Source organism: Myxocyprinus asiaticus, chromosome 49 (genome assembly GCF_019703515.2).
Source record: "Myxocyprinus asiaticus isolate MX2 ecotype Aquarium Trade chromosome 49, UBuf_Myxa_2, whole genome shotgun sequence".
Lineage (NCBI taxonomy): Eukaryota > Metazoa > Chordata > Actinopteri > Cypriniformes > Catostomidae > Myxocyprinus > Myxocyprinus asiaticus.
Genome location: NC_059392.1, coordinates 14,635,819 through 14,660,706, shown reverse-complemented (window position 1 = coordinate 14,660,706; position 24,888 = coordinate 14,635,819). Strand labels below are relative to the sequence as shown.

General features: G+C 43.3%; 2 protein-coding genes across 11 annotated transcripts in view; both read left to right on the top strand.

Moving 5' to 3' along the window:
• Positions 1-24,888, top strand: part of LOC127438245 (uncharacterized) — a 215,938-nt gene that overhangs the window by 77,231 nt on the left and 113,819 nt on the right. For 2 of the 9 annotated variants that reach the window (XM_051693685.1, XM_051693684.1), the window contains exon 26: positions 262-466. The exons of the other annotated variants lie outside the window; for them this stretch is intronic. In XM_051693685.1, the coding sequence (XP_051549645.1) occupies positions 262-295 (34 nt within the window). In that variant the 3' untranslated portion in view covers positions 296-466. Of the gene's footprint in view, positions 1-261; positions 467-24,888 lie in introns of those variants that run through there. 9 annotated transcript variants of the gene reach the window in all.
• LOC127438269 (complement factor H-related protein 2-like) overlaps positions 1-24,888 on the top strand; it is a 105,561-nt gene that overhangs the window by 11,219 nt on the left and 69,454 nt on the right. The gene's annotated exons all lie outside the window — the stretch shown is intronic.

The window sequence follows — 24,888 nt, the reverse complement described above, 5'->3', positions numbered from 1 at the left end:
GTTTTTTAGAGGCATTAAATGAATGAACCACAAACAGGACATGATGTTACATATGATGATGCTGTTGACCGCATTTAAATGAATATCTGTGTGATTTCAGGAGATTTCTTTTTAGCACTAAAATTTGATGAAATGAAGTCCTAGTTATTGTTAAACACAAACACTGAACCTATACAAGTGTGTGTACATGTTTTGGCATGTAAACTTAAGGAAAAACGTTGTTATATTTCTATCTATAATTATGTATTCTGTCCTGTTAAGATCTGAAGATCCATCTGATGTATCCAGAGCATGAAGATGGGGACACACACACACACGCGCGCTTGCTAATGCTTCCATTAACATGCTAATTGGCTAACTGCAGTTTAGTATCCTTTTGCATTATTTTGTTATATTATTTACACATACACTGAAAAAAAAAAATGTTCTTCATGTTGTAACATCTAAATAAACTGGTTTGAATCAAGTCAATCATATAATTTAATATCACTTTATCACAGTGGTGTAGTAGTGACTGAAGAGGTGGGCATTTATCGAGGAACCCCCCAAAAAAACAAACAAAAACAAAACAAAAAACATGAACACATTTGGTCTCAAAATGTCATATATTTACACTTATATAAAAGGTGTAAGAAAATTATATTTTTCATTATATAAAAATAATAACAATTTATGGTCTGTTGTAACCATAGTCTCATTTGAACTTACAAAATGTATGTCAGGGTAAGTTTCTAGCTGGCATTATTAACAGTTCACTACTAAAACTTGCTATTCTATTTAAATTAATAGGTTTGATTAACTGTTTTTTTAATTAACAGTAGAATGAACACTTTATACAACCCCAGTTCTGAAAAAGTTGGGACAGTATGAAATGCTAATAAAATCAAAAAGGAGTGATTTGTAAATTATATTCACCATTTGCTATATTGAAAGCACCACAACTAAATATTATATTATGTTTAACCTTTTGAATTTCATTGTTTTTTTTTTGTTTTGTTTTGTTATTGTTGTTGTTACATACAGTAATTTCAAATCAGATGATGTGCAACATACTCAAAAAAAAGTTGAGACAGGGCAGTATAAGACCAATAACAATTTGACGAGTTAAAATAACAAGGCAATGTGAAACAGGATATGTTAAACAGGTGAGGCAGTTGTATCATAGTATATAAAGAGCCTCCAAAAACAGCCTAGTCCTTCAAGAGCAAGGATCATTTGAGACATGTCAATTTGCCAACAGATGCTTCAGCAAATAATCCAGCACTTTGAGAATAATGTTCCCCAAAGGGCACATTCACCCTCTACAGTGCACAATATAGTTAAAAGATTCAAGGAATCTGGTCAAATCTCGGTGCATAAAGGGAAGGACAAAAACTGCGTGATCTCTGATCCCTCAGACGTCACTGTCATAAAAAATATAATCGATCTATAATGGATATCATGAACATGAGCTTGGGATAACTTTAGTAAACCTTTGTTAGTCAACACCACTCGGCGCTTCATCCACAGATGCAAGTTAAGACTTTACTATGCAAAGCAGAAGCCATACATCAACACTGTCCAGAAATGCTGCCGAATTCTCCTGGCTTGATCTCATTTTAGATTGAAAGAAGAACAATGGAACCATGTTTTTTTGGTCCGATGAGTCCACATTTCAAATAGTTTTTTAAAAACATGGCTGTCGTGTTCTCCTGGCCAAAGAGGAAAAGGACCATCCACACTGTTATTAGTGTCAGGTCCAAAAGCCAGTGTCTGTATGGGCCAAGGGTGTGCCAATGCCCATGGCATAGGTAACTCACACACCTGTGAGGGCACCATTAATGCAGACAGATATGTACAAATTTTGGAGCAGCATATACTGCCATCCAGCTCCATCTTTTCCAGGGACGTCCCAGAATTTTCAGCAGGACAACTTCAAACTACATACTGGCTGAATAAGCAGTGCTAGATTGGCCTGCCTGCAGTCCTGACCTGTCTCCAGTTGAGAATGTGTTTTGCATCATGAAGCACACAATATGGCAACAAAGACCCCGTAAAATTGTACAGCTGAAGACCTACATAATGGATGATTGGAGGAAAATTCCACTTTCTTAACATAACTTGTGTCTTCAGTGCCTAAATGCTTAATAAGTGTTATTAGACGAAATGATGTTTCACAGTGGTTGACACACTTGACTGTCCCAACTTTTTTGGAGTGTGTTTCAATCATCTGATTTGAAATTACTGTACATAAAAAAATAAAAAAATAAATGAAATTCACAAGGTAAAACATCATATAATGTTTAGATGTGGTGCTTTCAATATAGCAAAGGGTGAATATAATTTACAAATCACTCCTTGTTTTATTAGAATTTTTCATACTGTTCCAACTTTTTTTCGGAATTCGAGTTGTACCTTAATAAACGTCATGGTTACTGGTGTAACCTCCGTTCCCTGATGGAGGGAACGAGACGTTGGTGTCGATGTAGTGACACTAGGGGTCCCTCCATCTGGGAACGGAGGTTACACCAGTAACCATGACGTTCCCTATCTGTCACTCACTCGACATTGGTGTCGATGTAATGACAGTAGGGGTCCCTATACAAAACGCCACAAGGCTGAACTGTGTTATGTGAACTGGCGGTGTGTGGTGGGCAGACTTGCTGTGTGCCTCATAGCCAGCACACCAGGTCGACATGTACACCAGGTTTCCACTCCCCAAAAAAGAAGGGTGATTATCAGACTGGGTCGCTAGGTCTAGTCGGGGGGTGTCCCTCCCAAGGGGAGGACACCGCGGAGACCACACCTCACCCCAAGAGAGGGGGGGATATTTAAGTGGAAGAATACATCACATGGTCTTTCCAACCATGTGGAGAGCCTTCAAGGTAGATCCTGCCCAATGGGGGAGGAGTTACTACAACATGGAGACTGGGGCAGAGGGGCTCTGCCCAAGGAAGATGCAGTTTGCCAGCAGGGAAATTAATTAGCAGAAGATATAGATCTCATGGGGTTAGCCTTACAGGGAACCGCCACATGTGGAGCACCTACCCCATAACCGGGCTCTTAGTTAGCTCTTAGTACACTACTGGGAATTAACAGCGCACGTCTTCAGCTCAAAAGGAGGTGGAAGGCGCTATGTGCAAGCGATACACCCGTCCGGCTATCCCGGGCTTATCCGCTTGTTGCGTGCCACTACCTGGAATGAAACCGGTTCCACCCGGAGGTTGTAGAACCTTGCAAAGGTGTTGGGTGTTGCCCAGCCCGCTGCTCTGCAAATGTCTGTTAGAGAGGCACCTCTGGCCAGGGCCCAAGAAGCCGCTACACCACGGGTAGAATGGGCTCGTAGCCCTACCGGAGGCAGCATGTTTTGGGTGAGATATGCCATAGTTATGGTGTCAATGAGCCAGTGGGCGATCCTCTGCTTGGAGACAGCGCTTTCTTTCCGCTGTGCACCAAAAGCAGACAAAGAGCTGCTCAGAGGTTCTAAAGCTCTGCGTGCGATCCAAATAGATGCGTAAAGCATGCACCGGACACAGTGACGACAGGGCTGGATCTGCCTCCTCCTGGGACAGCACTTGCAGGTTCACCACCTAGTCCCTAAAGGGGTGGTGGGAACCTTGGGCACATAGCCCGGTCAGGGTCTCAGGATCACGTGAGAGTAACCTGGACCAAACTCCAGGCACGTTTCGCTGACAGAGAACGCTTGCAGGTCACCTACCCTCTTGATGGGAGTGAGTGCAGTCAGGAGGGCAGTCTTCAAGGAGAGTGCCTTAAGCTCGGCTGACTGCAAAAGCTCAGAGGGGGCTCTCTGTAGACCCTGAAGAACTACAGAGGTCCGATGAGGGAACGAGGTGCGGCCTGGAGGGATTCAGCCTCCTGGCGCCTCTTGGGAACCTGATGATCAGGTCGTGCTTCCCTAAGGACTTACCGTCGACTGCATCGTGGTGTGCTGCTATGGCAGCAGCATACACCTTCAAGGTGGAAGGGGACAGCCTCCCTTCCAACCTCTCTTGCAGGAAGGAAAGCACTGATCTGACTGCGCATCTATGGGGGTCTTCCCGACGGGAAGAACACCACTTAGCGAACAGATGCCACTTAAAGGCATACAGGCGCCTCGTAGAGAGAGCCCTAGCCTGAGTGATCGTGTCTACCATCGCAGGTGGGAGACAGCTTAGGTCTTCCGTGTCCCATCCAGGGGCCAGAGATGGAGATTCCAGAGGTCTGGGTGCGGGTGCCAGATGGTGCCCCTTCCCTGAGAAAGAAGGTCCTTTCTCAGGGGAATTTGCCAGGGGGGAGCCATCACAAGGAGCGTGAGGTCCGAGCACCACGTCTGGGCGGGCCAGTAGGGTGCTACCAGGACGACCTGCTCCTCATCCTCCCTGACCTTGCACAGGGTCTGTGCAAGCAGGCTCACTGGGGGAAACGCATATTTGCGAATGCCAGGGGGCCAGCTGTGTGCCAGCTCATCTATGCCGAGGCGGGCAGTGGGGAGGATTCTTGGGAGGCGAACAGGTGCACCTGTGCCTGTCGAATCGACTCCAAATCAGCTGGACCACCTGAAGGTGGAGTCTCCACTCTCCCTTGAGGGTAACCTGTTGTGATGGCGCATCCGCCGTAGTGTTGAGGTTGCCCGGGATGTGAGTGGCTTGCAGCGACTTGAGGTGCTGCTGACTCCAAAGGAGTAGACAGCGGGTGAGTTGTGATATACAACGAGAGCGCAAACCACCTTGGCAGTTGACATATGCTACCATTGTCATGTTGTCCGTCTGAACTAACATGTGCTTGCTCTGGATCAATGGCCGAAACCTCCGCAGGGTGAGCAGAATTGCCAGTAACTCGACGCAGTTGATGTGCCAATGCAGTCGCGGACCCGTCCAGAGGCCGGCGGCTGCATGCCCATTGCAAACAGCGCCCCAGCCCGTTTTAGAGGCATTTGTCATGACCACGATGCGCCTGGAGACCAGTTCTAGGGGAACACCTGCTCGTAGAAACGAGAGGTCAGTCCAAGGGCTGAAAAGACGGTGACAGACCGACGTAATGGCCATGCGGTGTCCCGTGGTGCCATGCTCGTCTCGGGACTCGAGTCTGGAGCCAGTGCTGAAGCGGCCTCATATGCATCAACCCGAGCGGGGTGGCCACCGCCGAGGATTCCATGTGCCCCAAGACCCTCTGAAAAAGTTTCAGTGGAACCGCTGTTTTCTGTTTGAATGCCTTCAAACAGGCCAGACTGACTGGGCACGCTCGATCGTAAGGCACGCCGTCAAGGAGACTGAGCTTGACCCTCGAACGTGAACCGCAGGAAGGGTCTGTGTCGAGAAAGGATCGAGACGTGAAAGTACGCATCTTTCAGGTCTACCACTGCGAACCAATCTTGATGCCGGATGCTCGCTAGAATGCGTCTTTGCATCAGCATCTTGAATGGGAGTCTGTGTAAAGCCCGGTTCAGTACTCGCAGGTCCAAGATTGGCCGCAACCCACCGCCTTTTTTCGGTACGATGAAGTAGGGGCTGTAAAACCCTTTCTTCAACTCGGCTGGAGGGACAGGTTCTATCGCGTCCTTCCATAGGAGGGTAGCGATCTCCGTGCACAAGGTAGCAGCGTTTTCGTCTTTCAACAAGGTGAAGTGGACACCGCTGAACCTGGGCGGATGCCCGGCAAAGTGAATCGCGCAGCTGAGTCGGACGGTCCGGACCAGCCCTCGTGACGGATTGGAAGGCGCAAGCCATGCGTCCAAGTTCCGGGCAAGGGGGACCAAAGGGACAACATCATCGGATGTACCAGCAGGTGGGGCCTCGCGGCGGGGTGGAGCTCGAGGTGCCACACCACGTTGTGGCCGTGCTGAGTCTAAGAACATTGAAGCACTTACCTGGCTCCTTGTGACCACCCCCGGAACAGCCTGGGATGGGGAGGAAGAGGCCTGTCCTCGTGATCCGTGGAGGCTGCCACATCGGGGGTGGATTTGTGCCACAGCTGGGTGCTCAGGGGCAGGAGACCGCCGCTGGAGCGCCAACCTGCCAAATGGGATGGTGGACGGTGGTCATGATGCCAGCCGTACACAACGGATACGTGATCCAAGGAACAAGAAAACCGTTGCTGAGTTCTTGAGTACTGCAGCCACTTGGGCATGCAGCTCAATTAAATGCAAAAGGTAACAAAAAGATGAAGATCTGCTTACCAGCTCCAGAGCAGCAGGTTTCGTTGTCCCTGGGTCGCCCGTCTCAAGGGCGCTTTGAAGCCTTTCACGGGTTCTGGGCGGCCGTGAGACGGGTGGCGTCTGCTTCCTGCGGTGGGCTCCAGGCCGGTGCCGGGCCGAAGGGGCGGGCTGCGGCTGAGCCGGTGCAGTCACCACAGGAGGACGCCCTTGGCGATGAGCAGACGGAGTGCGGGATCTTGAGCTGCGCCGGGGCAGGATATGCCGGCTGGCATCCATTTACTGCTCTACCATTGAGAACTGCTTGGCAAAGTCCTCGACGGTGTCGCCGAATAGGCCCGCCTGGAAAATGGGGGCAGCAAGGAATAGTGTCTTGTCGGCCTCACCCATCTCGACCAAGTTGAGCCAAAGGTGGCGCTCCTGGACCACTAGTGTGGCCATCGTCCGCCCGAGAGACCGCGCCGTGACCTCCGTCGCTCGGAGAGCGAGGTCGGTCACCGAGCGCAGTTCCTGCATCAATCCCGGGGCGGAACTACCCTCGTGCAGTTCCTTTAGCGCCTTGGCGGACTTGCAGGAGAGCCATGGCATGCAGGGCGGAGGTGGCTTTTCCAGCGGCACTGTAGGCCTTGGCCGTCAGAGACGATGTAAACCTACAGGCCTTGGACGGGGGCTTTGGGCACCCGCGCCAGGTGGCGTCGCTCTGCGGGCATAGGTGCACCGCGAGCGCCTTTATCCACAAGGGGATTGCCGAATAACCCTTGGCCGCCCCACCATTGAGGGTAGTGAGGGCGGGGAAGCTGAAAAGATCGGGACCGGGCAATAAAAAGTGCCTCCCGCGACCTTGTCAGCTCTTCATGCACTTCCGGGAAGAAAGGAATGGGGGCGGGGCGTGGCTTTGAGCGGTGCCGTGAGCCCAGGAACCAATCACCGAGCCGCGAGGGTTCAGGGAAGAGTGGTAAAATCCACTCTAACCGATGCTCGCGGCTGCCCGGGAAAGCATGTCATCATCTCCGCTTCAGCCTGTGACTGGGCGATCGACCCTGAAGGGAGGAGCCCAGCTGAGGCTTCCGACTGGACAAGCCCGCTCTCCGATGCTGCGCTCGAGAGCTTATCACTTTCGCGGACTCTGAATAAGAGGTCTATCTCGCCGTGAGACGAGCCGGCGGACTCACCCGGAAGCCCGATCGGGGCAGACTGGGGAATGGGAGGTCCGTGGGGGGATACCCGGCGGAGGCGGTCCCATTGGGGTCCCCAAATCTCCCCCAGTGCTAGCCGCGCTGGCCTCAAACCCGTGGGTAAAAGGACCGAGGCAGGAGCCTCTGGGTTGGCTCGCTTTCTTACGAAGACGAGCCGTGACCGCAACGTTGCCATGGACATATTCTCGCAATGAGAACATGATCATCCACGAACGCTGTCTCCGCGTGAGCAGTGCCCAGACACGAAAGACAGTGATCGTGACCGTTAGAAGGCGAGAGATAACGAGCACAACTAGGAATAACACACAATCGGAAAAGCATCTTTAAAAAGACGTTCCGTGTGTGCGCTCTTTTAGAGAAATATATACTCTTTTAGAGGGGAAAAATGCTCTTTCAGAAAATATACTCTCTAGTTTTTCTGCCGAAGCACCCAGGGGCATTCTCTGCAGTGCAGAGGAGGGAGAAGCCGCTGAAATGCGCCGTCAGATCCAGCAGAGGTGAATGAACAGTAGTATTCAGCTCAATGAGCATGACCGTTCAGCTCCGAAGAGAAAATCTGAATGAGTGGTTGCATACCAGCTCCTTTTATACCCGTATGTTCGGGGGAGTGGCATGCAAATACCACTCGCCAATTTTCATTGGCCTTTTATCAAAGACCAGAGGTGTCTCGGGCTCCCAAGAGTGACCCCTAGTGTCACTACATCGACACCAACGTCGAGTGAGTGACAGATAGGGAACTAATACATACCTTATGTTATACATAAACTGTTAAGCATTGTATAGGTAATGACTAATGAGTGTAGTATTGTTCATGTTAATATGTTATCTTATATTACGATATACAGTACATAAGAATTTATTATTAGGCTATTTGTTTTATTTGTGTACAAAAATGTTATTTTCTGTGTATAGTGAAATAGCTTACCTATTAAGAAATATAAATTAAGATGATTTCATGAGGGGCAAAAGGCACAAATGACAACAGTAAAAAACAGATTGTATCAGATTTGATACAACTAGGGGACAACTTGTCATCTGCGAAGAGCATAAAAAAACCTAGCACAGAGTATTTTCTCAAAGTTTAATAGCATAAGTTTTTATTTAAATGCATTAATATTTTAACTTTTAGCAGTGAAGTAAATATACAGTGCAAATTATGGTGACCAGCACTGCTGGAGCATCAGCATTTCACTGCAGAGTAGTAGATGCTAGAAATGTCCCGCCCCTTATATATCCAATTGCGTCTATAACAAGCATTCTGACTGGTAGCTCAGCTGAGTTGGACTGTCTAACTGCCCGTGCCTTAAATTCAGCTCTTCCGCTCCGTGCGCATTTATAGAGAATCTCCGTACACTTATTAAAACAAATAATAATAATCACTTTTCACTCAACGGTGCTGTGGTATCACCTCAGTATGTTTAAAAGTTATGGGTCAAAATCCTCCTTGCTTTTCTGGCGGCCATTCGTATAATAGCTCGTTTTAGCTGGTCATACACAAAATCCTTTGAAAGATAGGTGGGCAAACGGTGTATGCCTGCGTATGCCTTAGACCAGTGTATCCCAATCACTGTGCTGCGTGAAAGATTGTCAGGTGTGCCATGGATATTAATCAAATTCACACAAAATAAATCAGGGCTCCAGACTGCGACTAATTATGGGACCATTTTTCCTAACAGTGCGATTAAACTTAGCAAAAGGACTACAAAGTTGGCCGACTCTCTGATTGTGCTCTGTCGTTTTTTTGTTGCATATGAGAAATTTCAAATTGCTAACATTCCAAACGTGAAAGGAAATAACACCCAGATCAGTCAGTGCGGCTTAATGGACAGATCAGCGAAGAGACTTGCATTTACACGTGGACTTGTCTCGAGCGCTCTGCCGCGCAGATCATCATAAACAGCGCTGCGAGAAGCACGGGCTGGGTCGTGGATTCGGCACTGATTATTTGTTTAAAACCTCTATGAAACCCAATAATGTGTCAATGAATAAACTATTTAAAATAATATTAAACGGCCCCAACATTCAAAATAGCACTGAAAAGACATAAAGGAAAAATCTGCACCATGAACAGACAGAAATGGTAAGGCTTTCAGTCCACACATCACAGATATTAAAAAATATTTACCATGAACTTATATCAATATATCGGGGTAGTGAGGGAATACCATTTTATTTCTGTATGTGTTTTTTTATGAAAAATGCCATGATTTGTTTTGTGGTTACTTACTGCTAATCATGGTTTTACTTTTACCTTTGGTTACTATGATTTTATTATTGCAAATACCACAATTAAAACTATATAGAACTTTCCTTTTGTGTAAAATATTTTCTAATGCTCTTTGAACATTCATTCAACATTCAAAAATGTTAGTCTGGAGCCCTGTAAATAAATACATGAATAAAAAAAAATAATAATAATTACTTGTTTTGGCATTGCAATAATTAATTTGCAAGAACAAATATACAAATTAAGAAATGAAGCAAATATGTTGTTTTTTCATTACCCAATTAGCGCACTTGTACATGCATACGTGACTTGTTTTTTGCATAGCCGAATTTGAATCATTACGAGTAAATGCTACTAATATGGACAGAAAACATGGACAAGTTCTTGAAAAGGAAAACTATGGACAATGGTTATGTGGGATAGAGGTGTGCCGTGGGACTACATTCGTTTACACCAATAAAACCAATTTAAGGGTTAGATCAAGGAGAAATAGTTCCTTAAAGTAACAATTGCGGAAACCATGTTTTACTTAATTAAAAGGTGCTTAAAGCCTTAATTAATGAATTTTGAAACATATGTACAAAATCATGAGCACTCACATGAGATAAAAACCAGACATGGGGACTCAAGTTTGAGACTCGCTGTCAAGTCACATATTTATAGACTTCAGACTCGACTCCAGACTCGACCTAAAATGACTTCAGACTTGACTCGACTCGACACAAATTTAAAAAAACAACTCAAATCTTTTAAGCTTAACTTCAGTGGCAGCTGGTCCATAGGGGGCGCTGGGGCACCAGCCCACCTGGTGGAAAGTGTTTCTTTATTTTTATTTTTTTTAAATAAACATTTTGAAAGTTATTTTTTTAAACTTATTTTAAGTATGTTTGTGTTTAAAATTCTTAATAATGTGTAATATATAAAATATTAATCATTATGTGGGGGAAAATTAGCTTCCTTTTCACCCTTTCTCTCGTCAAGAGTCCTGACCACCACTGACTGCACATACTTGGAGCGCTTTTTCCAGCACCCCTCGGCGGAGCAGTGCCAACCAATGCTGACACAAGATATTCACATGTGCAAAAGAAATTTAGCCAATCAGCAGCCTCGATATTATGGCCTGAGGATGCGCAGTCGATGGTGGTCGGGACTCTTGACATAGTCATGTTCACGTTCCCTCTCACCCCAGTCTGCCCCCAAATTCAATAATATGTCTTTAGCAAAATTCATTTGAGAGGAGAACTTTGGTGGAGAAACTACGGGTAAAAGAGCTTGGCCCAGATCAACCTGACATCAACATCAAATAACAGGCTAGCGAAAAGAGCAAAACGTACACGATGCTTCTCCCATACTTGGTACAGCAGAAAGGCTTGGCTAGCTGGATGTAGTCATGCAAATGCCTTATTTTGCTTTCCATGTCTACTTTTTAAAATGATGGGGACAAGATGGAACATGGACTGTTTTAGGATTAAGGGACCTAAAACATTTATCAGAGAGGACGAAGAAACATGAGTCTACAAGAGCACATATGTACAATAGTGTCAAGCTAGCAATCCCTGGCAGAGTCAACATATTATGCAACTGGACCAAGGCCACAAAATCGGGGTAAGAAAGCACAATGAAGAGGTGGATAAGAATAGGTACATTTTATCAAAGATAACTGACACACGTTTGAAAATTTTTAATTTGTTTAATATTGGCATTAAATAATATAAAGAATAAAAGAGAATTCAGTGTAAAATGCAGTTTACGTCTGGACTTGGATTTACTGATAAATCCATCTGCCTCCATAACAAAAAAGCGCAAACATTTTACCTGTGCGCACATTGGCTTAGAGCCCCACTTGAAAATTTAGGTACCAGCCGCCACTGCTTAACCATTAATATCTTAAAAGGAAGAATTTGTGTTTTATTTGTATGGTTTTATAACATCTGTGTCACATTTCCCCATGTGTCATGATCGATTGGAACTTTATCATAGAATTTGATGATGTATTTCCCAAAAAAACCCAAAATGTGATAAAAGTCCCATGAAACATGACGGCACCTGCCATATGTGCTCACATTTGGTTGTGCCCTCAGAAGCAGAAACTTCAGTAAGAACACATTCTCAAAGATTAGTGTAGGGCCTTGGCCCACTCAAAATGGCAGCAGAGACCGCATGGCCCTTTGTTCTATAATCAAAGGAGAGCCATTGAACTCAGTTTCCCAGGATCCTTCACAAATTCACAACTGGATGTGAAGTCCCGCCCATGGACCCAGTCTCAAACGCCATTGGTCAAAAGCGGCCTACGACCGATGATGTTATCTTGTCAATAAAACCAGCGGACAGATGTAATTCGGCCTCTCTGTGCTAAGCTCTGGCTGGCTGTTAAGGGACATCTGTACTGTGCAAGTACTGAAGGAGTTTTCCCTCCATTTTGGACCGAGTACAAAGAGACCACGTTTTTCTAACCTCACCATTTGGCCACGGTAGAGTAAGATTAACTTAACTTTGTTCAGGTCTTATAGTATACTTATAACAACCGGTTCAGTTTCACTGTAAAGCAACAGTGAATTTATTTTGAAAAACGGAAAGGCGACCAGTTTCCCTTCTCCCTCTTTTTCATTCAACGTTGATTACCTTCTGCATTCTTCTCCATCACTGGATCCGAAGAATAAAGCAGAGACGCGTCTTTTCGCTGACGAGCGTAAGACAAGGGACCATCCAGACCGTTTCTCTTGACCGCTAAATGCAACAGGAATTCCAACGGACAACCCTACTGAAATCACACAGGATTTCCCAAGTAAGGCTTGATATCTGGGCAGATTTAGTTTAGAAACTGTGATTTTTTTTGTGAAACTAAATCGTATTTTTGATTCTAAATGCTGATGTTTTGAGTATATTTGTATGTTAAACTCTGCTCGCTGTTTGCTGTTTCGAGTTGGGGGATTTGTATTTAGTTTTCTTTTGGGGTTACGTTTGTTTTGTTGAGTGATCTGAACTAGTAATTCAGTCCCACTGTTACGAGCGGTTACCCTCAATTAAACTGCATGCACTTTTCCTCTCTCTCTCGCTGTCATTCTCTCTCTCTCACTGATATTCATTGAGTGAGCGGCGCCGTGGTTTATGTTCAACTCAGGCTGGTGAACCAAATTCTCCCACCTGTTCCGTCAGTTCCTTTGTGTGTCTGCTCATTTCCACCCTCACGTGGTATCAGCTCCATTTTGGATCTAACCCTCCATTTTGAACCTGATCCTCCATTTTGATCCCTTTGTTACCACATCTGGACACACACACACACACACACACACACACACACACACACACACACACTCATATACACACACACACACTAGCATATAGCTCCACTGTTAGTTTAGGATTTCCTTGATTTATTTGTGGATTATATTCAGATAGTATTGGCTGTGTTCACTACTGCTTGATTATAATAAATCTTGTTATATTATAATAAGTACTCCTGTTTGTTTTTGTTTGAATATTGTGTTGAAGCCAACCTCTGCCACGTCAAGAACTCCCAAGTTACCTCAGAGTACTGTTATTTTATTGGTGTTAGAAACTAACTGTAACTAGATTACTATTAGATTTGTACAGCAATAATTTAACTAGTTTTTCCCCTTTTTGATTATTTTGATTAACAATTAAGATACTCAACCTACAGGGTAGATTTTGTTTTTTGAGACTCAATCAGTAACTTGCTATCATTTTTCTCTTTTCAAAGAGTGGTGCCCCGAGAATAGAATTTAATGAGTTAAATTCTATTTAATTATTATTTAATTGTTATTTAATTATTCCATAATTAATGACCATTAATTATTGATTATTTCTGATGGTAAAACTGATTTAAACAACCAGTAGCACCTACATTAGTCACATTAATTAACACACAAAGATAGTTAATATTGTACTGTCGCAAACATTGGGCATTGTAGCTACATGAATCATTATGATCGCCAACCAGATTTCATTTTTATACCTAATGATATCGCATTACATTGCATTGCATATGTCATATTGCATTGCTTGTGTGTGTATTCTGAGCCTTCTTGAACAGACCGTGAAAAAAAACTGCGGTGCCTTTATTACAAAAAACAGTACAGGATAAGTTAATTACATCTGTGAAATCATAAAATGAAATAAATAAAATAAATTTTTACAAGTTCAGGTAGAATCCTATTAGTATCCCAGATTTTTCAAATACCGTAGACTTTGTCATTTCGAACCAGTCTGGCCATTCTCTGTTGACCTCTCTCATCAACAAGGCATTTGAAGAATAGAATCTCAGAATGCTATTCTGAGATATGGGTTGGCGCTATTTTGGTGGCACGAGGGGGACCTATACAATATTAGGCAGGTGGTTTTAATGTTGTGGCTGATCAGTGTATATTTGTATGTATATAGATTTCTATTAATGACCAACTTACATTAATGTTGAAAACATCAGTTCATTTAAAGGTCATTAATAAAAATCTATATACAGGCTACTGAAAGTTTACTGAACGTTTGTTGAAACACTGTTTACTAGCTATAGCAAGTCAGTCGATAAGCTGTTATTTTGCTGCTGTTATACAGGCTATTGATAGTCTACTGAATATTTGTAGAAACATTGTTGAAACACTGTTTACTAACTATAGCAAGCCAGTTGATAAGTCAATTATAGTCAGTTAAATATCTACTATGTCAGTTTAATATGGACCATCCAAATAAAGTGTTACCGAAATGACGAACATTCCAAAACTCGTAGCTCGTTTAAATATTCTATCAATGTAATGCAGTCTTGGGGATTTTGGACACTTTGAAAAGGCTTAAATGATGCCTTCGCAGGACTATTCAATGGAAGATAATAATGGTAGCCAAGCTGTAGGGTCATTCCAAACAGAATTTCCCCCAAACAATGACCAAATGACCTCTATTTTTGAGCCCCTAAAAGAAAATTGGCCCCAGGGGCCTTGCTAGTCATAATCCACCCCGATCATATCATTAACTTTATAAAAGCTGTTTTATTTTACACGGAGAGGGTCCCCTGATGGAGTCTGCCATGTTAGAATCTCATGACCATGCAAATACTACTCGCTTAATCTCAGTAACCGCACAGTTATTAAACACTTTCACTCGTGGATTAAATTAATCATGACCGACTGTGAATAATTTCTACAATGGCATCAGTAACTGAAACTAATGCATTTGAATGATGCCTCATCCACACCACTAGGTGTCAGTGTAAGTCCAAGACGATGTACACAAAAAAACCCCAAAAACAATTCTGAGTGCACATTTAAAAGTGTTTGTAAGGCAGAAAAGTGTGTGTGTGTGTGTGTGTAAGGAGGGATGCGCACAAAATGGTGGATGTGACTCTCGTGGAGAGTATGTCATGCGAGACTTCCGGCCAGAGAATATGGCCACGAATGTGGGTGGAGAGAAACCAGTCAATAGCGTCTACCAGTTACCGCGTGTATCCGCTTGTATGATAGCTTAGGGACATAGCTGAGCTTTATCACAAAGGTATCTACTAGCCAAAAATGTGCGCGAGAATGTTTGTGAGGGGTCACGTGTGTGTGTCTGGTTAGTATGAGAGAGAGAGAGAAGTAAGTGACGGCCCCAATGCCAGTTTCGCGATCGTGGGAGAGAAAGCAGCTGATAGTTTATCACACAGAGACGCGGTGGACAGCTCATAAACCGTCCCGCGGTCTTTGATTCTTCAATGGATAAACTCAGTTTGCCGGTCTCACCCTCGATGGCGGAAATGCACAACAGTCCAATGTGGTTGGACTACAATACAGCAAATCTCATTCGTGATAATTAATACCCTGAGTATTAGCAATGAGTGGACATGGCGGTCTGTATACTGTACATGCAATAACCTTGATACACAAGAATAACACACTATAATATTCTATCTCTGCCCAGATATAAACCTCTTACTTGAATCGCATGAGGACGTAGAATGTGTGTTCATCCGTCCTTTAACTCCGACTCGGTTCCTCGAGGCTCAGGTGATGACGGGAGGCCGTTTCCTCGCTCTGTCGGCGGGCGGTACGGCTGCTGATTCTCGGCGGGCTAATGGAGAAATCAGCGACGTCGACTTGATTGAAGATGAAAGAGAAATCTTTTATCTCTTCACTTCTGCAGGCTAATTAACTAACTAATTATCCTCTCAGCAGTCCAAACTGTCCTTTGTAGTCTTCTGATGTCTGATTTTGTACCTGAACCAAACCATACAGTTATTGAAGTGCAGAGGACAGACTCAATGACCGCTGAGTAGAACTGTATCAGCAGCGCCTGTGGCAGGTTGAACTTCCTCAGCTGGCGAAGGAAGTACAACCTCTGCTGGGCCTTTTTCACAATGGAGTCAATGTGTGTCTCCCACTTCAGGTCCTGTGAGATGGTAGTGCCCAGGAACCTGAATGACTCCACTGCTGCCACAGTGCTGTTTAGAATGGTGAGGGGAGTCAGTGTTGGGGTGTTCCTTCTAAAGTCCACAATCATCTCCACCATTTTGAGCATGTTAAGCTCAAGGTTGTTTTGACTCCACCAGACAGCCAGCTGTTCAACCTCCCTTCTGTATGCAGACTCATCGTCATCTCGGATGAGGCCGATGACAGTGGTGTCATCTGCAAACTTCAGGAGCTTGACAGAGGGGTCCTTGGTGATGCAATCATTGGTGTAGAGGGAGAAGAGTAGTGGGGAGAGCACACATCCCTGGGGGGCACCAGTGCTGATTATATAGGTGCTGGAAGTGAGTTTCCCCTGTCTCACAAGCTGCTGCCTGTCCGTCAGAAAACTGGTAATCCACTGACAGATAGACATGGGAACAGAGAGTTGGTGTAATTTATTCTGGAGTATAGCTGGGATGATGGTATTGAAAGCCGAACTGAAGTCCACAAAAAGGATCCTTGCATATGTCCCTGGTCTGTCCAGATGTTGCAGAATATGATGCAATCCCATGCTGACTGCATCATCCACAGACTTGATTGCTCGATAAGCAAATTGAAGGGGATCTAGAAAGGGTCCAGTGATGTTCTTCAGGTGGGCCTACACCAGTCTCTCAAATGATTTCATAACCACAGATGTCAGGGCGAAAGGTCTGTAGTCATTAAGTCCTGTGATTTTTGGTTTCTTTGGGATGGGGATGATAGTGGAACGTTTGAAGCAGCATGGGACTTCACACTGCTCCAGTGATCTATTGAAGATCTGTGTGAAGATGGGGGCCAGCTGGTTAGCACAGGATCGAAGACATGCTGGTGAGACGCCATCTGGGCCTGAAGCTTTCCTCGTCATTTGTTTCCAAAAGACGCGGCTCACATCATCTTCACAGATCTCAAGTGCAGATTGAGTAGCAGGGGGGAGGAGGAGGGGGGTTGCAGGAGGTGTTGGTGTTTGTGTGAAGTGAAGGTCAGAGTGGGTGTGGGGTGTGAGATTGGGCCTTTCAAATCTGCAGTAGAACACATTCAGGTCGTCAGCCAGTTGTTGGTTCACCACAGGGTTGGGGGTAGGTGTCCTGTAATTTGTGAATTGTTCCATGCCACTCTACACTGATGCAGGGTCATTAGCTGAAAACTTGTTTTTCAGCTTCTCAGAGTATCTTCTTTTAGCTACTCTGATTTCCTTTTTCCGTGTGTTCCTGGCCTGATTGTACAAGACTTTATCCCCACCCCTGTAAGCATCCTCTTTTGGTCTGATGAAGCTGCCTGAGCTCTGCTGTAAACCACGGTTTGTCGTTGTTGAACTTTAAATAAGTCCTAGTAGGAATGCACATATCCTCACAGAAACTGATATATGATGTAACAGTAGCTGTGAGCTCATCCAGGTCTGTGTCTGCAGCCTCAATAACACTCCAATCCGTGCAATGGAAGCAGGCTTGTAATTCCCGCTGTGCTTCATTGGTCCATCTCTTTACATTCCTTACTACTGGCTTGGTTGATTTTAATTTCTGCCTGTAGGTTGGAAGAAGATGAACCAGACAGTGATCAGAGAGTCCCAAAACTGCTCTAAGGATAGAGCGATATGCATCCTTTATTGTTGTGTAGCAGTGATCCAGTATTTTCCTCTCTCTGATGGGGCATGTAATGTGCTGTTTGTATTTGGGCAGTTCACGTGTGAGATTTACTTTGTTAAAATCCCCAAGAATAATAATAACTGAGTCCAGGTATTGTTGTTCCGTGTCTGTGATTTGATCAGCCAGCTGTTGCAGCGGCGCATTCAAAACATGCATTTGGCGCGATATACACACTCACCAGAATAAACGAGGAAAACTCCCATGGCGAGTAGAAAGGCTTACAGTTAATAAAAAAACGCTTCCAAATTAGGACAGCACATACTCTTTAATGTTGTTACATCTGTACACCAACTTTCATTGATGTAAAAGCAAGTTCCACCGCCTCTCGTTTTCCCCGTTAACTCCGCGATGCGATCCGCTCTGAACAGTTGGAAGCCCGGCAGATATAACGCACTGTCCGGAATGGCTTCACTCAGCCAGGTTTCTGTGAAGCCCAAGGCAGCAGAGGTTGAAAAGTCCTTGTTTGTGCGGGTGAGGAGATGTAGTTCATCCGTTTTGTTGGGAAGAGAGCGGAGATTCGCAAGATGAATGCTCGGCAGTGTTGTTTGAAAGCCCCACCGACGGAGTTTGACCAGCGCACTGGCTCGTCTTCCTCACCTGCGTCTCCTGAACAACAAAGCCGTGCCTCCAACTAAAATGTCTAGCAAAATGTCTGAATATTCAAAAATCAGGGAAAGACTGTCTGGTATAAGCTGTCGAATGTTCAGCAGTTCGTCTCTGGTAAAACTGACTCCAAAAAGATTACTAAACACAGGACAACAAACAATAGGAGCGCTCCACACCGAGGCGGCCATCTGTGGCGCCATCATGATGAGACATTAGGGCCCAAGCACTGAAAGTGTGAGGCCCTATTGTTCTTCTAAGGATTATTAGGGCCCAAGCACTGAAAGTGTGGAGCCCTATTGTTCTTCTAAGGATTTTTTCTTCTTCTTCTTTTCAAGGTTTTCAGTACTTTTGGGGTACATAACATGTACTGTTGCCATGGCAATGCATTAAATGTCATCATTCCTTTTTGTGCATATTCACATGTTTTGAAGTATTTGGCAAGCTTGGTTTTTAAAGTTTGTTAATAAACATATGTCTTATTTTTTATATAAATAAAATATAATACAAAAATCAACTGAAATGTAAAAATAATAGAAAACTGTGTCATAATGTGTATATGTAATGAGTGGCAATTACAAGAAATGTCCAATAGAGGGCATCCAAGCTCCATGAATGATTCCCAAAATAACACAGATGATATTTTGTGTGGCGTCTAAAAGGGATCCCTCTTTCGTACGTTATGTGTAAGTATGTGTAACTACATTCTTCAGTTAATTATATTTCTCATTTCATGTGTTAAACATCTCCCGTTCTTGAGTTGGAGTTTTCATCTGATCTGTGTATGTTTTGATTGCCGATCCGGTGCAGGAATGTGTTATTTTGAATTTATGAAAAATGTTTGTTCTGGCTGTTATCAATGTCGTTTAGTGTCAGCAGTTTTTTCTGTAGCTCGCGCTCTTTTCCAGGAAATAGAAAACCGAAATATATCCCCCATGATTGCCTTCTCGGTCGTATTGTTTGTTTGTATGTAGAGCGTGTGTTTTGTCTTTATCTCTCTCTCTCTCACTTTATCGCTCTCAGGTGTGGGGTCACTATGCGATCTGATACTTGATGTGCAGCGCCAGCATGCAGTGTGTTTTCTTCCTATATAAATGGAGTGTTTCATGGCTCTGTTGTGCCATGGGGGTTCGTGAGCTGTGCCATCTTAGTCACTGGTGCTCTCGCGCAAATTCCCGGAGTGGATTTTCCCGCAATTTTTTTGTTGTTGTTTGTTTTTAAATCTTCGCAGTGTTGATATGGCAGCAAGTAAACAAATTAAGTTTCGTCTTACCAGCGTGTGTGACAACTAACCCCACGTTTGAGTTTGAGCTCTTTTCTAGTCGAATCCCATAGAAAAATGCAAACAAATGTGTCCCCACTCATTATATACATCAGCTGAGGTGCGGATGCAATATTTGTTAATTAAAACATATAGTTTCATATGGATGGATGGATTAGAACATTTAACCTCTTATGCAACGTGCCGCTCACATGCTTGAATGCGTTTGTTTTTGCAATAAAATAACATACAGCGCCACAAAGAGCAAAACGTATGTGTCTCAACTCGAGACGTTTAACAGTTTAAGTTTTTTAAACTTGACATGGCGTCTAAAAACACAAACAAGCCGTCAAAGACATTTATCTAGCGCACGTTTACATTGAATAATTTATAAAACAGCGCAGACGGACACATAAACACGCTCATTGTGAACGGCCCCTCAGTGTAAGACTAGAACTCTGTACTCTATTGAAAATGTAACATTTTAATTTAATTCTGCTCAAATGAACAAAATGACTTGAATAAATATTCATTCATTTTGCTGAACGAGACTCAAAGATCCAAGTCAGTAAAATGATCCGATCTTCCCATCACTACTGGCGCTGTCTCTTCTTATTAAATACTCCCGCCTCCCCTGGCTGGAACGCGAGTTCGGTCTGGCGCGCAGGTGTTAGTCATTCGCCACTTATTTCCCGGCCTCGCTCTGCCCAGATGCCGCTCGGCTCCGCCCTGCTCACAACAAAAGGCTATTTAAACAGTTGCATATGAATAACGAATGCAGACTAAAAGTTAATGTACTTAATTTATTTTGAAAGAGAACAGAGAAAAAAAATGCAACGATAAACTGAGACCTATTGCCAAATAACTGCAAAAAAATGACAAGGCTAAATGACTTTTGTGCTCATTAAACTCTACCTAGACCAACTTAATATCTAATGCATTGAAATACATTTGTTAATTTAATTGAAAGCAATTTGAGATGTTTCTACAACTTGATTGGAGTCCACCTGTGGTAAATTCAGTTGATTGGACATGATTTGGAAAGGCACACACCTGTCTATATAAGGTCCCACATTTAACAGTGCATGTCAGAGCACAAACCAAGCCATGAAGTCCAAGGAATTGTCTGTAGACCTCTGAGACAGGATTGTATCGAGGCACAGATCTGGGGAAGGGTACAGAAAGATTTCTGCAGCATTGAAGGTCCCTATGAGCACAGTGGCCTCCATCATCCGTAAATGGAACCACCAGGACTCTTCCTAGAGCTGGCCGCCTGGCCAAACTGAGTGATCGGGGGAGGAGGGCCTTAGTCAGGGAGGTGACCAAGAACCCGATGGTCACTCTGACAGAGCTCCAGCATTTCTCTGTGGAGAGAGGAGAACCTTCCAGAAGAACAACCATCTCTGCAGCACTCCACCAATCAGGCCTGTATGGTAGAGTGGCCAGACGGAAGCCACTCCTCAGTAAAAGGCACATGACAGCCCACCTGGAGTTTGCCAAAAGGCACCTGAAGGACTCTCAGACCATGAGAAACAAAGATTGAACTCTTTGGCCTGAATAGCAAGCGTCATGTCTGGAGGAAACCAGGCACCGCTCATCACCTGGCCAATACCATCCCTACAGTGAAGCATGGTGGTGGCAGCATCATGCTGTGGGGATGTTTTTCAGTGGCAGCGACTGGGAGACTTGTCAGGATCGAGGGAAAGATGAATGCAGCAATGTACAGAGACATACTTGATGAAAACCTGCTCCAGAGCGATCTGGACCTCAGACTGGGGCGACTGTTCATCTTCCAACAGGACAACGACCCTAAGTACACTGCCAAGATAACAAAGGAGTGGCTACGGGACAACTCTGTGAATGTCCTTGAGTGGCCCAGCCAGAGCCCAGACTTTAACCCGATTGAACATCTCTGGAGAGATCTGAAAATGGCTGTGCACCGACGCTCCCCATCCAACCTGATGGAGCTTGAGAGGTCCTGCAAAGACGAATGGGAGAAACTGCCCAAATATAGGTGTGCCAAGCTTGTAGCATCATATTCAAAAAGACTTGAGGCTGTAATTGGTGCCAACGGTGCTTCAACAAAGTATTGAGCAAAGGCTGTGAACACTTATGTACATGTGATTTTTTTTTTTTTTTCGTTTTTTTATTTTTTATAAATTTGCAAAGATTTCAAACAAACTTCTTTCACGTTGTCATTATGGGGTATTGTTTGTAGAAGTTTGAGGAAAATAATGAATTTAATCAATTTTGGAATAAGGCTGTAACATAACAAAATGTGGAAAAAGTGAAGCGCTGTAAATACTTTCCGGATGCACTGTATATTCAATGTACATTAAAACATAAACTTGCTTTTCTGCACAATAAACAAAGACATTCAACAACATTCAACAGCTTTGCTTTTCAGCAGTCACTGTGGCACAGTCATACACAGCTCCATGCATCTGTCTCTCCCCATCTGCTGCTGTCTTCTCTCCTTAAATACTCCCGCCGGTCCTCCCTGGAACGCGAGACTGGTATACAAACAGGTGGAAATCGTTTACCACTTATCTTTCCAGCCTTGCTCTGCCCTGACACCGCTTGGCCATGCCCTGCTTGCAACAATATAGATAAATAGTAGAGGTGTAACGCTTCAAATTCCTCATGGTTCTGTTTGTATCACGGTTTTAGGGTCAATGTTTCAGTACGGTTCGTTATTTGTTATGTACAGAAAAAGAAATATTACTGCCAAACCCAAATAAATATATTCTATTTGGTAAACACTTCCAAGAGATTTGCCCTCACTACAAATCACTATGGTTTTACAGCAGTAAATGGTATTTGTAGTAAAATCATAGTAACCACAAAATTAACAGTTACTGTCATGGTTACAATACTATAGTAAAATCAAGGTTACTATATGGAAATTACAGTTACTATTGTAAAACAATGGTTAACTGTATCAAAACTATGATTTTTGCCAAGAAAACTATGGTGACAGCAGTCATTGTTACTTCAGTCATGGCTACTACAGTATTACTGAATAAATCCATGGTTAATTTTCATTAGGTGTCCTTAACTAACAAAAAATGCTCTAATTACTAACTCAACATTTAACTTAATACATACATTTATGCATCAACATAATGTGCATTTCATATTCAACTCAACATATATTCAGAAGTTGTGCATCACTATAGAATGATTAACATTGCTGTAAAAATGTATGCTAGAAGAGATGTCATAATGCAACATGAGTGTTTTAATCATATGTGGAAATCCCACATCTTTATCATAGGAATGGTGGCATATATCTAATACACATTGTATGTTTAGGGTTTACATTAATGTTGAGTTGTTGCTGTGATCATCATGCTTTGTTTTCCGAAAGCTACCGAGTGGAAATGGACCCATGGTGCTTGGGCCCATCATCACTGCTCGCAGCTATATTTATTATTATTTTTATTATTAGGGCCCAAGCACTGAAATTGCGGAGACCCTATTGTTCTTCTAAGGATTATTATTATTTTTATTTATATTATTATTATTAGGACCCAAGCACTGAAAATGCAGAGGCCCTATTGTTCTTCTAAGGATTATTATTATTTGTATTATTATTATTATTATTATTCTCCTTTTCAAGGTTTTCAGTACTTTTGGGGTACATAAAATGTGTGAAAACACTTGAAAGTTTACACACACATCAGAGTCGCTGGCCATTAGACCGTGACAGAGTTACAGGTGGGAATGTGTGGGAGGGGCTCTGCGATGCCACCTAGAACATGGGCATTTTTGGGGGGTATGTAGCACATCCCTTTTGAGCTACAGTCACCAAACTTTGTACACATATAGATCTCATCAAGCCGGACAACTTTCGTGCTGACAGTCATAAGCTCTGCCCAAAAGGAAGTTGGCCATTTTGGATTGTTTGAAAAATGCATGTTAAGGAATTTGATATACTCCTCCCAGGGATTTCATGTTACAGGTACCAAATGTGGGCGACATCATGCCAAGATATTGACGATGCTAAATTGCGAAGGGATTTTTTATATATCAAACGATGTTGCCATGGCGAAGTGATAAAATAACATAAAAAAATGGAATAAGGAAATGTCTCATATCTTCTGCATGCATGGTGTGATTTTACATAAAAATTGAGCCAAATGTTTGTCCTTGCAGGCTGATCACATTGATGTGACTATTGTGGGTAACGGTCGTAGCGCCACCAACTGACGGAAGGAAGTGTGTCACTTTTAACAGACTTTGAAATATCCCTATTATGTTAGCCTGAATTGCTTAAAAAAAATTAGAATATTGTCAAGACATTGCAGATTTAAAATTCAAAAGGGATTCTTGATATCTTAAATACTGTTGCCATGGCAATGCATTAAACATCATCATTCCTTTTTGTGCATATTCACGTTTTGAGGTATTTGGCAAGTTTGGTTTATAAAGATTATTGTTAAAAAACATATGTCTTAATTTTTATATAAATAAAATATAATAAAAAATATCAACTGAAATGTAATAATAGTAGAAAACTGTCATAATGTGTATATGTAATGAGTGGCAATTACAAGAAATGTCCAAAAGAGGGCATCCAAGCTCCATTGCTGAATGATTCCCACACACTGGCCTCTCGCTCAGGGTTGCCAGATAATATTGCAAAACACCCTAAGCAGACATTTATATTTAGCCTTTTGTCATACTCAATTTATGCAATCTGGCAACCTTGCATTCGATCTTCGAAAAATAAATAAAATACTTAGCCCTCAATAGTGCAATATTACGCTCAAAGAAATGTGTGATGCAGAAAATCTGTTCATTCTTGAGGCTGCATGTGCTGTTTTGTGCCAAGTCTGTGAGCAAACCTTTTCAGTGACGAACTTTAGTAAAATCCCAATAGATCTTTGCATCATTCACACACGGAGGGGACACACAAGCAAAACAAAGTGAGAGGAATACTTTGTTCTTTGTGTTATTTGTGAAGTCCTTCACACCGGTATGCAAATGTTACTCTGGCAGTAATCATTTATTAGTGTCTTGGAGCCTGTCAGTGCATTCAGCAGCTGACGCTTGAGTTAGTGTGAGCGTGCACATGTATAAATGGTCAGAAATGCAAATGGCGTTATTATGTGTCTCTGTAAGCGAGCAATGCACTGTTGCTCCTGCTGATAATCGATAAAGCTGTCAACATTGCAATTTGCAAGTGCTCAAGGTTGGAGCGTCTTTTGACGCCTTTCAAATCATGACTTGGAATTTAAATGTTTACTTAAATGCACAAATATATCAACTTAAATTGTATTTGAGTTTGTGGTCGTCACTGTCTGAACTTCGGAGGTCGCTGGGTTTATTTTTTTATTTTTTTCAAATATAGAACGATCAATAAACGTGTCTGTTTTTCCGCTACTCTCGTCTCCCCGCATCTTTTATTGC